A 15,391-nucleotide genomic window follows, 5' to 3' on the forward strand; every position below is an offset into this window, starting at 1 on the left:
TACGACTTATTATCTCGGTAGTGGTAATTACTATATTACAGTTTATTTATACTCTTGCTCATAATAAAAAAACGTGGGACGAATAATGTAGGTACGACGTGCATTGCACAACCCTGAGCCTGGCCACTGACCGAGCTAGCGTAAACAGATTTTCACCGATGGAGGCGCGTACGCGAGTGATCACGGACATAGGTCCCGTCTCGAATGCTACAGTACGGTTTGTATGAAGATTTGTCTCTTAATTTGAGGCTGGCCGGGTAGGCCACGTGCGCCCTGGCGGTAGCGGTACGGTTGCCGTGGAGACGGCTGCCGGCGGGGCCCGAGATGCGGGCGGCGGGGCCCCGTTCTCAGGCCGCCGCCCCCGCCACCGCCGCCGCCCCCGGCCGCGCCCGCCCGGTACTCGCGCCGGCCGGCCGGCAATCAGCTCGCCTCCGTCGACGGTTCGCTTCGCGGCTCGCGCGCCGCGCACTCCTCTCAGTACTCGCTACACGCGCGCACCGGTTTATTCCGCGTGCCGATTTTCTGTTCCGTAAACGCCGTTCAAGGCTTAAAAATTTCGTCCTTAATCACGGATTTCAATAACCATCTCGAAATGGACGGTGACCTGTCCCAGGGCGACTCCGGCGAGACTTCGCCTACATTCGATGACAGGTAATTGCAACATTTTTTTCATTTCACTCACATTCATAGGTTAGTTTTACGTAGCCATTTAGTTGTGTCATACAATGTTAGATGGACGGATGCATACCTATTATAAGTTCGTGCCTATTTAAAAAGCAGTTTGGATCTGTATAATCTTTGAGATAATATTTGCGGACGACGACATTATGTATCTACCTACTCATAGTAAATGTATTGTACGTTGAACTACAGTTATGAATAATGTATTTTTAAATTCAATGAAGTGTTGGTACTCAACCAGTCTAATCTCGAATAACGATTTCAATTCATTTTTGACTCGTTATTTTGAAATGCAATCATAAATAAATAGCTTGGAATTGGTTTGTCGAGGCAATTTCATTAATACTTTGCTAGTGTATCTACAATTCAACAATAAAAAAAGATGCGAATGACACATTCCAATAGCGGTCGATCGGAATTGATTTCAAGAATAGACCGGCTTTCAGAATTTAAGTGTAGCTACGGTCTTGTGCTAGTTTGAGGATAGATAAATTTATTCAAATGAATTTTCCTTGTAGTTCTGTCTGTTCGTGTACTAATCTGTAGTAGTGGGTACTCTCCTACTGTATTTATTTTTGAGGCTTACAATGAAATAATGTTAGTTTGCAAAAGGTAGAAATAAAATTTATACCTATAAATTAAAGAATAATTAAGGGATCTAACGCTGTTAAGTACAATTCTTACTTCAAACTTCGAATAGTTTGCTTTTTGCAAACCGTGCAGCAACATATCTTCCATTTGTGACTCTTTAATCATTCAATATTAATTCATGTTAATTTGTTACGATGGAGGACAGCTTTACACAATTAGACCTCAGGACTAACCACATTGTGGCCAATTTACAGGAACCACGTCGGTTTTGATGTCTATCTACCTCTATTGTTAGCAATAGTGCAATATCCTATTTTTTAGGGTGATTTTTCAAATGGTAGAGTTCGATCTTCATTGATTCATAGTGGAGCGGATTTGCCATATTGGGCTATGGTTAAGTTCTCAACTTTCTTTATTGTATTTTCATCATCATTGATTATACTCGAGCATAAACTATCGGTACAGGCGGAGGAGCACCATTTTATTATCACGCATTAAAAAATAGAGACATAGTTTAAAGCGAAGTTAGTCCTCGTCCCGCCTCGATGAGGGGTGAAGAAATGTAGGTGGCTTTGTAAAGGAGTCGCGCCACAGTGTAGACATTTCAGTAGGCATGAAGCGAGTAGAACGAGTGTTGTTTTTTATCGTTTTATTGTCCTTTTTATATGGATGACGCTGCAACAATGCTCCTGAGCTAACTAACGGTTTACGATGGCGGGGCACCAGTGGACGATGACAGTGATAAGATGAGCAATGAGATCGGGTCAGTTAGCCCATAGTGGTAAATACACTTTTTCACCTATTTCACAAATAGTTTCCGAGGAAAACCGCGTGAAGGCAATATAACGTGGTAATTGCTGGCAATCATGTGGTTATTAGTACGCGTTACTAACAATACACTTTCCCCGGTTTTATTCTGCTGTACTTGTATGTGAAATTGATGTTAAATTTCATTATGTTTTATCTAATATTTAATTTAAGGTAATAAGACAATATTACTCTTCAGAGGGGAACGGCCCTCGCATTTACCGGCTCTATTCGGAGTGCATACTATCACTATCTTTGACATTAAAAAAGAGGGGAGGGTTGAGAAGGATGTAATTCCTAATTTTTGTACTCGAAAGTAATTCCTTATTCCGAAGATTTTTTTGTTTATATTATTATACTATGCTAAAAAAATATCGTCATCGTTATCATCAAGAGTAAAATTATACATTCTTATGATTCAATGTGTACACTAAGAAAAAAATATAAGTACATTGTCAAAGCAAAAATTACAATTAATAAATCTCTCACAATGTTACAAACTATGACTACTATTATAACGGTTTGTATGAAGTTAAGCTACCGTTTCTGTTTATTCTATGTCATAATATTCAATATGGCGTAAACTTAGGAAAATTAAATTGGAAAGTTTTTAAATTTAATCTTTAATATTTATATTTTCTTTTCCCCACTTTTTATTAAACGTAATAGTGGTTGCTTATTACTCTATAAGACTTATTTTCTCTATCAGTCATGTAACTATAATATGTACATAATGTAAGAGATAACACACACACATGCCCGGCATTGACAATAGCTCAATCTGTAATTAGAAGAAATGAGCTGAATGGGTGGTCTTCCCATAGTGGTTGAAATATAAATATTTTTGCTTAAAGATTGTATTAAACAGTGCATATCAGAAGCACAAATCGACACCAGCAATGTATACTAAGCTAACTCGAATTTTCAGTAGCTTCGTTATTTTTATATATTTCTTAATATTTTTTTTATTATATATAAAAAACACCATTTTAAACAGTTTAGCATAAAAAAACGAATTTAATGAAAATTCGAGTTAGCTTAGTATAAATTGCTGGTGTCGAAATGCGCATTTACATATAAAAAAGAAAATTATTATAATTAGTTAAATCTCAGAAGTCTCTTCAATTATTATTTCTTTATAGTGAAGCGTGGTATATTCATTTAAACTACTTCCGATGGTCGCGGTTTCGATTCCTCGCCCGGTGTATCGGTCTTGGTGTTTTCTATGTGTAATATGTATGTATTTAGTAACAAAATATATATCTATATATTTGTATCGGTTATCTATTACCCATAAGACAAGCTTTAGTTAACTTGAGTCTAAATGGCGCTGTATGAATTGTCCATAGACCATTATTATTATTATCATATAGTCATATCATCAGTCCCCCTTAACGCCCTATGGGGCGTGGGCCCCGCGTTAGGAAACACTGATCTAACGTATATACCATTTCTTTTAATGGATTATGATGGTATGAAAGTCAGTCAGATCAGCTAACACGCCGTGACGAATTCACTAGGAATGTACCTACTACTAAATACGGTCACGTACCACACACGTTAGGTAATGGATATCTGTCTAGTAGCAATTTAATATGATGACAAAGTTGTCACAAGTCTATTCGAAATATTAATATTCATTTAGAACTGTTGCAAACACTTAAAATCTACCATCGATTTGGAATGCAGTTCAGCCAAGAAACTCTGCTTTAACTATTCAAATGAGATTACCAGTCCCCCGCCGAGTCTGTCCGTCTATATGTTCGCGATAATCCTCGTCTAATGGAATTTCATGCAGATTTCGTCCATCAACATAGTTATTTCTGAGGAAGGTATATAAATTCGTTAGTTTGTAGTTTGTTTTGTGTCCATTGTTTGAAATGTCGTGATTACTTGATTAAATTGATTATTTTTAGCTTTATCTACATTTCCATGCAAACAAATGTATAATTGTTGCGTTGAAGCGGTTGGACGGTTTTTCATGGGACTTTTACTCGCAGATAGCTAACTTTATAGGAGTAACTTAGGCTACTTTTATTTATTATATTTTAATTTAAAAAGGTTTAATATCAGTCAAATCGCGGGTAGTCTATTATACCTCACATTCCAAGGAGACGTGTTAGAAGTTAAATCGGAAGAATGTAACGCGTCTAACTTACTTAACCTACTCACTAAATCATTCACGTACCGCGTTGTCTGTAATTACCTATGTAACAATGATTAAAGAAATGTTTATCTGCGTAACGGATTAGTCTAGGAGGAAAAGTAGCAACTGGTACGGGCTGGGCGCATTTTGCATAGTATAAAGTCTAAAGCAAGTAAAAGATTGGTCGCCTATAAGTTTTGTTTTCTAGAAAAACCAGAATTAATTAATTAATACCCAAAATCAATGGGACTCTTAAAAGAATTTGCTACAGGCCCGTGTTGTGTTGGCTTAATCCGGCACTGGTTTCGCCTACGTTCCTTGCGTAAAGTTGTTTACTTTCACGAATAGTATTGCTTGATCGTACACCGCCACCTGGCGGCAAACGTTTGTTCGCTTATGTCACGATTGAAGGGTCTGGGACCTGAGACAATGCTGGTAACATTCTATTAGCGCTGTCGCTATCTTATTGTGCCACGGTGGCAATGATACCAATAAGTTTGTTTACGAAACTGAAGCACAGTCTTTGATTTATGTAGAAAATAAACAAATCTCTATTACTGACAAAATGTTTTATTTACACATTGTACTACTATACTATGCGACTACTAATCTAATGGAGAATACAACTTGTTTATTGAAATGATTCTTGTTATGATAGCTATTTATGAGGCGTTTTATTTATAAGTGGTATTATGTCCTCTAAGTAGGCACTGATTTATCAGTACTGAATATAACGTGATAATAACATGCCATTGTGTTAATCTAGTTCTATAATGATTTTAGTAACTAGTAACAAGTAATTATCTTTGTTTGCTTTATAATCTGATTTACCAAAGCCAGAAGAGAAAAGAATAGCTGAATCGCACAACTTCTGCGTCACATTTTTCTCGTTTTAACAACGTTTTTCGTTTCAGTTCTGCTCCTAATGGCTGCAGCGTAATGTTTTAAATACTAACAAATAAAGTCGCTTTCTATCGGTAAAATGATTTTCTAAATCGGTTCAGTAGATTCAGATATCATTTAGTATGGACAGTACGTAAATATATAACATCCGCAATAATGATATATTTACATACTATCCATACTAAAATTAAAAATAATGAGAATGTGAGTTTCTAGGGGGTAAAATATGTAATCTACTGAAACGATTTAGAAAATCATTTTGCTAAACTAAAAATTTGCTATTATTGAAGAGAAAACGTTCTTATTTTCTTAATTTGTTTAAAATAAATAATAAAAAAAGAAAATTTAGTCACCCAAGGCCGTGTTATAAATATATGTATTACATTCATTATTACTATTGTAGGTACTCATTTTGTTTTAATAACATTTCGGTTAAACTGAAAAATGCTTAGCTTGTTTGTCGTTCCAAATATATGAAAACTTTTTCAACGTGCGGTAACTTTGTTGTAGAGTTCATAAAATTTTTACACGTTTCAGTTTTTAATTAGCGACATTGCTAACGAGGCCGTTGGTTAGTGGAGCTAATATTTAGTTTCTGGACGAATTGAAATTGACAGTTTCCTCCCATTTTATATATCTTTTAGTTTCTGGTATAATTATGAATTACCAATAGTAATCCAGTAGTACAAACATTAAAACATTATTCGTTCGGTTCTGTAATATAGCACCTTGTCAGATGGCTGAACAAATTTATAATCAGTATATGCATATTACTGATGAAGTGATAGATCTCGATTTCTAGGAAATATAGAGCTGTATATTCAACATCACAGATAATATGAAAACTAGTAAATATGAATAAACACATTAATATGGGTGAAAGAATCGGGCAATTTGTTTGTAGCTTGTATACAAGATTACACCTACCATATACATACCCCGATACACACCTATAATGATAGTTTGTGAGTGAAAACGCTGAACTGACAACATTACATAGTTACACTATAATAATGATATTTGATAACGCTCTAACAAAAACGATTTATCGACAACTAATGGAATTCGAAGAATTGGGTTGCCATTTAGGGCAAACTGTAATAGAATACTCTAATAGTTATTGCAGATAGTTTTAAATAATAAAATACCGCACACTAAACAAAAAAGGTACATGTAATACTTATATACCAAGCTTTAAAAATCAGTCTTAACAATATTTTTACCCTATTTGACTATGGGTTCCACGGATACGTTGTACCAACGTTTACCGTTTGTTTTAAGCAATTGTATTATAAAAAAATCATTAGTTAGATAAAGGTTTTGAATTATTTCCGCGAAAAGATTGGATTTTAGATAGACTTTCCTATACATCAGATTGAGATATGAGATTTTTTAAGCCAAAGCCAAATTTCTTACTGGATACAACGGCGTGGGGTTCTTCGAAAAGGGTTTAGATAATAAACTGCCAAGCTAGAAAACACGGGTGGTTACGTATTAATGATAACTGTTTATAAATAATAATCTCAGGACAATTGACGCAGCGCCATCTAGACTCAAGTTAAACGTAACTAAAGCTTAGATAACTGATACAAGCACATAGATAAATATTTTTTTCGTAAATACATACGTATTATACATAGAAAACGTCCAGACCGCTGACACAAATAATCATACTTATGAATACAAATGTTACTGCCCTGCAAGGAATCGTATCCGCGAACATCGGAAGTAAGGCGATGTGCTAAACTGGTAGATCACTGAGCCCGTCAAACTGTTAAGCTTAAGACGGCCATATATTCGTTCATATTTGTCAGATAATGGTATAAAGAAACTTAAAGCATTCCTACGTAAAGAACTCTACAATTTTCTTTATGCATAGATTGTCTCTACTTCTAGTGTTTGTGACAAAATGTTGTACTATAGGTACATTGAGACGGTTGACCAGTACGCGAGTATATGTACATAGAGAATCGATTACTGTGAACGCATAGTGCAATAACCTAACTATTTAATTTACTAAACATGCTTTCTAGTAACATTGTTGAAAAAATTTTAAAAATACAATATTTTGACGTTATCGACGACATTTTCACGTTACAAATTTAAAATTGTGATTTTAACGATACTCGATACTGATAAACTATACAAGTTGTTCAAACAAATTAAGTATAGAATTGACTAAATTATTATCTGTGGATAAACAATATCGACAATTATACAAACTAATGAACTCATTAAGCTAGTGAATTTATTTGGTGTCTAGAAACTTTCAAATCAAATAAAAGTATGAACAACATATAATTTAATATTCTCTACTCAACTAAAATTCAAAAGCTTTCTAATTACAATTATTTAATTAGAAAGAGCTTATTATTTTCTGACTTGTTATTTACTCTGACTACACAAACATCTAATTAGATGTTGCAATAATACGTAATATTTCAGCACCGCGTAGGTAATATAATACTAGCTAGCACCCGCAAACGTTTTACTATACAATTACAATTACTAAAAAAAATAATAAATAAATTTAGTGGTGGACGACCCTTATCACTTAGGGGTACGAAAAATAGATAGTTGCAGATTCTCAGACCTACTGAATATGCATATAAATTTTCATGAAAATCGGTCAAACCTAGGACAAGCTTAGGAGGAGTATGGTAACTAGCATTGTGACAGAAGCTTTTTATAAGTTTTATATAAGATATGTTACTACAAACGAAATTGCGGGCAAAATCATATCAATCATAGGGATATAGCATCGTAGTAACATACTCGTAAGTGAATTTGTTTGTTGGTTACTTACAGCTTGACAGATAATATAATCATTGTCTATTGTACTACGACGTAAAGTAGTATTTAGCATACATTACATACATTATTGAATAATATATTTATAATATTTGAAACATAGTTTATAATTAATATTTGAAACGTAGGTACTATCTGTTAACCGTGACTTCGTCTGCTTTTTTTCTGATAAAAGATGTTTTACTTATGTCTTCTCGATATAATTTTTCTTTTCTTTAAATCCCTTCAACGTATAGTTGTACAAAGTTTGTGAAAAAAAGGACATTTATTTTTGTATTGTTTGCTTTTAGTTGTTTGTTTGTTTGTTTGTATTGAATAGGCTCCTAACAAGAAAAACGAAACTAGTAGATCGACTTGATAAATTTTTTCACCATTAGGAAGCTACACTACATCGGAGTGACATAGGCTATATATTTTATACTTCCAAAAACATTCGGGATCCTTACTAAAACTCCAATAATGTAACCCAAAGTGTAAAAAAATTACTTAAAATCATCTTACTCCGCGTGCCCTTCGAAAACTATTGATAATATTATAGAACAAAATAATGTACAATGACTTTGCAAACATCTACAAAAATTGTCGCGACATGTCTTAAAAATATGTATTAATTAATTGAAATGTCGCCCCTTGTTGGAAACCGTTTTATAAACCAATTACATTGTCTGTATTTTTTATAAACACTATATTATTTTATATGACATAGTCAAATACAATATTCTACGACCATACCTGTGCCGTTTTCTTTTGCTCGTCGCTCGTCGCGTCGTCTTGATCTCCACACCCCTAGAAAAAGGTCTTTATTTGTATCTTGGTAATGATTAGTTAAATTATTGTACTTTACATGATTTGATTTCAACGAATCCTTTAGGAGACGATCTTAGTTTTAATAAAAGAAGAAATTCAAATATAGGGCCCGTGCGAAGCCGGGGTGGGTTCCTAGTATTCGTATATATATATAATCATAATTTCACATTTTATAACAAATTGTAATAAATTGGAGAAATGTTTGTAATATGTATGAATGCATGCTATGTAAGCAGCTAGTGATTTCTCGGAATACGTTGCCCGGGGTTAGTATTTGTGGGGTTAACACCCCAATCACCGGGCAACTGTTGCTCCCTAAAGGTCGTTGCTTCCATTTACTACTAAGTTAAAGCTGTCTCCGTAGGTTTGTGTCCCCCGCTGTTGATCAACCTTTTTCCATAAAAGAACTCTAGTTTCGCAATAGTTATTACTGCTTCACTTCGTTAGGAAAGTATATTTTAGTACTGCTTCACTTCGTCAGGAAAATATATTTCTTAATGTTTGTTTTTTATTATTAGTTCTCTAGAAGTTATGTTTTTTTATGTTTATACCATAAATAAGTTATTCATTTAGTTAGTTGACATATTTTTACAGAAATGTGGATGAATATATTGATATTTATACCTTTCCCCGTCAATATATTTACTGTTTTACTATCTGGCTTTCTCCCCGATTATTCTTTATTATCCTTATTTTTTACTTTTGTTTATATTTCACACACAGCGTCATGTAGTTCCAAAGTAACGCTTGTGTTATGACTACTAAAATACTGATGAAGCTCCATTTTTACAAAATACATAATACGCATATGCAACCCAGTCCAAAACAAAGTCATGAAAGAGTGCTCTTGAACACAATTGTCTGTATTGGCCTAATTAAAGCAAGTTACAAACAATTGGCAATACTCGGTACAGACGGCGCTTGATGCCTAAGTATACTCCACAAGTCCAGACAGTGGCCTCGCACTGTCACTATGCGGTCAATTAAAATAATGCAAGCGCAACGTACTCATTTAAATGTCCTGACCCCAATGTTGCGCACAAAATGACCCATCATTGGTATCGCAGAATTATTTAGGTCACTTTGATTTATTCACTAATTTGTTTGCTTTTCAGTTAACAGTAATTTGTTTGATTTTCCACTTGGCCACAACAGTTGTTGCTTCAGTAATATGGTTCGTTGTGTGTGGCTATGTATATCTCTATGTGACATTCTCTTGATTACATGTTATATTTACACGATTAATATTTTAAGAAAAGTCAATAAATATACACAACCATGAAAGAGAACGATAATTATACAAGAAGGATTCGAGAAATACATTAATTATATGAAAAGATCTACCTCAACTCAACTAGACTTAATTCAGTGATCAAGTTATTTTTAGTCTCGCTACTGCACGAACTAAAATAAACTGAAGTGTCAAGAAAACAGAGTTCATTTTCTTTGTCATTGGATTTCTATCACAGGGTAAATGGTCAAACGTCAAATGATCGAATCTTCGCTTTTCATAACGTACTTGCGTGTGGGGTGATATAATCCTAATGGTCCGAACAATAAACATTATTATTTTTTAAATCGGCGTTGTTTAAGTCAACTCTATATTGAAATAAATTTTGAATTGGAGAAGAGATCACATAGTCCATAAAGAAAGGCAATAATCTCATCGAATCTCACTTATTAAAATGTTTTCTTTAGCAATAGAAATAAGGACCCGGATAAGATAGCACAGGTGTCTCAAATCATTACTTTAATGCTAGTACCACGCGTCGAGCACGTGTCCAACCTTACCCTCCCGCAGAATTGCAGAAAATGCACTTTCTCTTGGATGCATTTCTCGTACTTGTCGCACCCTATGTGAATTATAGTCGGTGCACAATACCGACTCGGGCTTTGTAGGCACGCGGCAACCACGAGACCAATTTGTCATTGAAACTTGCCTACCAATTTGTTTTCATAAAGTTATGTATGGATGTAGTATACTTTCCTAGGTATAGTCACAACAAGTTTCATATTGAGTGGTTTCCATATCACCAATGACGCCGTCCAGGCATACATAATGCATTTCAGGCTTTATAAACAAATTATAATAACTTCTTAATAAGAATTACCTGCTGCTTAGGTTTATAGTACTTAGTAAAATGCCACCTACGTACCCAATTTTTTTTATGAGTAGGACTAGAGATATTTGTAAATTCCTATGCAAAATAAGTATTGTGTAGTAAATTGGTTTTACTTCCCGTGTTGATTGCTTGTTGAGTCAAACAATATCTAAATTTAAGTATACCAACTGCATGTAAGTATAGGTATATTAAGTTAAAGTTTCAGAACCTTGTTTAACTACTTAATGTACAGGTTAGAAGAACGAGTACACTTTTTAAATAAAAATCATTTCATCAATCCACACGGAGTTTAACGTAGGTACACCTATATGAAATAGGGAACGGTATTACAGGCTGCTCTTTGTCGTCGGGAATCGATATGTCGGTCATGCGGACGCAGTCCTAAGAATAATAGAGTTAAGCGGGGAATTGACTAGAGCCAGCTCGCTCGCCTGTCCGCATCATATAGGCAGCTAATACTCTTATGTCTGACTCTCGACAATGCAATACTCGAACATTGATATCTGCTAAGCTTGTTCTTTGTTAGTCAGTAACATGGTGAGTTGCTCTTTGAATGTAAATGCATTCATTTTTGTTTTTATATTTACTGTACTTTGCGTAAACGAAAGTTACCGCGATTTAAATCGATCATCTTTAGGAACTATCTTTTTCTTTATTGATTTGTAATTAGAGGTTCTTTTCTTGAATCATATATATATATATATATATATATATATATATATATATATATAAAGTGTTATAAATGTTTAACACTTAGTATTTTTATATAATTGTAGAGCTGGCAGAAAATTAGTAGACACTAGCCATGTTCGGATATTATAAATAAAACCGGTAAAGTACGAATAGATCTCGCACGCCGACGGTTCTTAACGAATATCAAACTGGTTTTCATTTTGTATATATGATCATTTATATGAGTAGTTATGTTAATGCAATAGCGGACCCGCATGCGAAAACAGTGAGAAAATAATAATATAGATGCAAAATTTTTTTATACTTATAAGAAGTTAATACCTAGACTAGACATTAAAGTTGGTATGAATTCTTTGGATACCAAATAAGATATGTTTGTGGAAGATTATTTACGATTTTGCAAAAAACGTGCTAATGTTTTTTAGTTTAAGTTTAGTTTGGTGTTAGGTCCAATTAGACGATTTTCAGCTGTTGATATCGCACTTAACAAGCCCCCATACCTTACATCCATGCATAGCACCACAAACCGCAAGCATCGGGACACTACGTTAAAGATGCTGTGGTCGCTGCGGAGAGTTTAACTTCGATATCAGTGACCACATTGATCATAACCATAGATTGAAAATAACCACATTGATCATGGTGTTTTGTATATTTAATTTTAACTTATTACCTCCAGCAGCAAGTCACACCATTTTTTGGCTTGGCTGCTATCGCGAGCTCGCGTGATGGATGGCTCGATATGAATATGCAACGACATTCGCTCAATCAAAATAAGTTCGCGCGACCTTTTACAAAGCTACATCGCTCGACCCTACACAAATATGGTTCATCGGGATAGGCCCGCGAGCCATCCATGAGCGGCCCTTCTAATGAATTCCCGGCATAAGGGGGGAATCTTTCCGATGTGATTCATGCGTGGTTCGAGTATAATTCCCAGAATATATTGTTTTGTACTTGCCGCACCGGCAACACGATGGTCGCGCCCGTCATTTCCGTTATCTCATTCGCCGACAGTGCAATATCTGGATATTCTGTTACTGCGTTTAAGGAGCAAAGTCCACATCCACGTCAAAAATAGAACTAAGTAGTAAATTGCGCATTTTTTATAGTATTATGTTATTACCTCGAATTGTCTTAGAATGCATTTCCTGATCCCATGTCAGTAGGTATTTGTATTACAACATGCGGGTCAATCTTTAGATTAATTGAAGTACACTGGTCTAGACGAGCACTTCCTTTGCGCGTTCGTTGACTCAAAGTCAGTACTCCGCCCGCCATCGATGCATAGTACTACTTAAATATAGGAAAGGACAAAGCTCTTTAAACTGTTTTTGAAACCTTTTATAGACATTACAAAGCTACGGATGTTTACAAAACCTTCAGGGGGTTCCAGTTCTCTCGTGCTTGTCCTTGTTTTGTTACGTGTACTCGTATTACATGAATGTGTGCACGGGGTGGCAACTAATGGGAACAGAATCGTGCCATTGTTATAAACATATTCTTTTAGGGTTTCTTTAAAACGATGGAAATTGCAATAAATTTATGCTTGTCAAGTATTCATTTCATAGTCTTTGTTAATTGTCTTCTCATCATCACAATGTTATGAAAAATAAATGATATTATTTATTCATATCTATTAATAATAATAAGTCAGTTTCCGCACAGTCGAATACGCGCCATGCTATAAAAGCTTCAAAAGAAAACATCAATAATTACATATTATCAATCTTTAAGTTTTTTATACATGTCACTAACATTATAATAACATAAACCTCTTTCAGTGCCAGCGAATTCTTGTTCTCGTTTTGGACTCCGAACTTCCTCCTCAATAAAAATCGTTCTCCTTAGATTACCAATATGCTAATATTGCTCAAAGGCAACCAGAAACAACGTACAAACAACGCTGTTGAACGCGTCCTTTATTCTAAACATACCTGTGTTTTTGTGAACATTTTGTTCTTTATTAACTTCAAGGTGTTCACTATTTCACAAAAACCTTTCTAGTCGAAATCCTTTGAACGTTGTTCTTTATTCTAAACTTACCTGGTTTTATAATCTATCTCTTGTTCGTTATAATGCTAGCCCTTTATGTCTGCTTTTTATTTTTTAAAAGTATCCTCAAGCTCTTTCCCTACTTCATAAAAGCATCTAGATATCACAATACTTTGCCCATACAAAATTACTTAGTATTACTAAGGAGAAATATACTGTCGACTTTACTTGAGGAATATTATAAATAACCCCGATGATCGCAACAGTAGTGAATTGTCCTTTAAGTTCTGGCATCCTGCCCTATCATATGTTCTTCATCCATGAGAAAACACGTTTTAATTTTTTTAAATTGCTTAACTATGGCTGTTCATTTGAAAATCGTTATTTCATATTTACTAGTTAATACTAAAAAAAGAAAAATTACAAATTTCGAATAATATGAGCACACCGCGACCTCATTTTTGATAGCAACTGTAGAGTGTTTGACAAACATGTGCGAGTAATTATGAGACACATAATATATAATAATAATACTTAATTGGTTATATAATTTAGTGTTGATGCACAGATAATTTTGTAATACAGCGGGAATGTGTTTACTGATACTTTGTACCATACATAAGAATACCACCTACATATAGAACTGTTGACGCCCCGATTCGATTCCTCAAATGGTACGCAAACATTTGTATTTATGAAATGAATGAATAAATAATGAAATTTATTATCGGCACTGATCTGGGTTTTCTATGTATATATTTACAAATAAATATCATAATAAAATATCTCAATCAGTGGTTTAGTTTCCAAAACACAAGCTCTTATTTCTTAGATGATGTTGTATGAATTATACAGAGTAATCATTATAAAAAGTTATGTCGAGACCAGACGTTCCAAATTATTTACGAAACAGGCGACCATTTTGTGAAAACGTGACAATTTATTATATAAGTTATCAACTGTCCAGTAATCCAAATCTATTAATGAAATTTGCCCATACATCAAAAACTGTTAATCGTCAATGTTATTAGGAATTTATTTACTGAAATTTCATTGCACTCTCCATTTTCTTTTAAGGCAAAGTAACCTTCATTGATCTTCATTGATATTGTAGCATATAAATTGATAGGCACATTGTTATTAATTAGTTAGAATTATGAAACCATTACACAATGTGTTAAATTTTATAATCCTATGATGCCTAGAAACATTGATTGGCAATTCCAAATGCCATACATATTTTTCGAACTTCTGAAAATAAGATATTTTAATATAGAATAGTTTTATATTATCTGTTTTTCATCTATTAAGCGCAAAACAGTCCTTCGCTCATGTGTCACGTAAGAAGTACATTTACCGCGCAGCCTTCATGAAATTAACCTACTTGCTTCTGAAGTTTGTTTAACAAAAATGAAATAATTGCTGTTAATAAAGGCATTTCTCGATATAAAGAAATAATCAATAACCCTCCACAAACGAATACAGTTATGCGGAGCGATTTTATTTAAATCAATCAAATTAATTTCTAGTGTTGTTTTCTTCTTTAAATTATTTAATCGCAGTCCTCTGTATACTGTACAAGTAAGTACATTTTGATTTAATATTTTGTTAAACTACTTATATTTGTATACATTAGAGGAAATATGAAGAATAATCGTCTCTCATGGTATGGACATGTAATGCGTAGGAATGAGGATAATATTTTAAGGAAGGTGTTACATATGAATGTGGATGGTTATAAGGGCAGAGGAAAGCCGAAAAAGAGATGGATGGACTGTGTTGAAAGATGATATGGTAAGAAATGAAGTAAATAACGCGATGACTGCGAACAGGG

The 15,391-nt window shown here is 34.2% G+C and overlaps 1 protein-coding gene across 4 annotated transcripts in view; it reads left to right on the top strand.

The window, feature by feature from the left end:
- Positions 1-15,391, top strand: part of LOC131855113 (insulin-like growth factor 2 mRNA-binding protein 1) — a 78,281-nt gene that overhangs the window by 11,655 nt on the left and 51,235 nt on the right. For 2 of the 4 annotated variants that reach the window (XM_059206345.1, XM_059206348.1), the window contains exon 1: positions 436-651. The exons of the other annotated variants lie outside the window; for them this stretch is intronic. In XM_059206345.1, coding sequence (XP_059062328.1) covers positions 593-651 — 59 coding nt within the window. In that variant the 5' untranslated portion in view covers positions 436-592. Of the gene's footprint in view, positions 1-435; positions 652-15,391 lie in introns of those variants that run through there. 4 annotated transcript variants of the gene reach the window in all.

The sequence above is a fragment of the Achroia grisella genome, unplaced genomic scaffold (genome assembly GCF_030625045.1).
Source record: "Achroia grisella isolate CSIRO2021 unplaced genomic scaffold, CSIRO_AGI_Agris_v1 utg1304, whole genome shotgun sequence".
In the NCBI taxonomy this organism is placed as follows: domain Eukaryota; kingdom Metazoa; phylum Arthropoda; class Insecta; order Lepidoptera; family Pyralidae; genus Achroia; species Achroia grisella.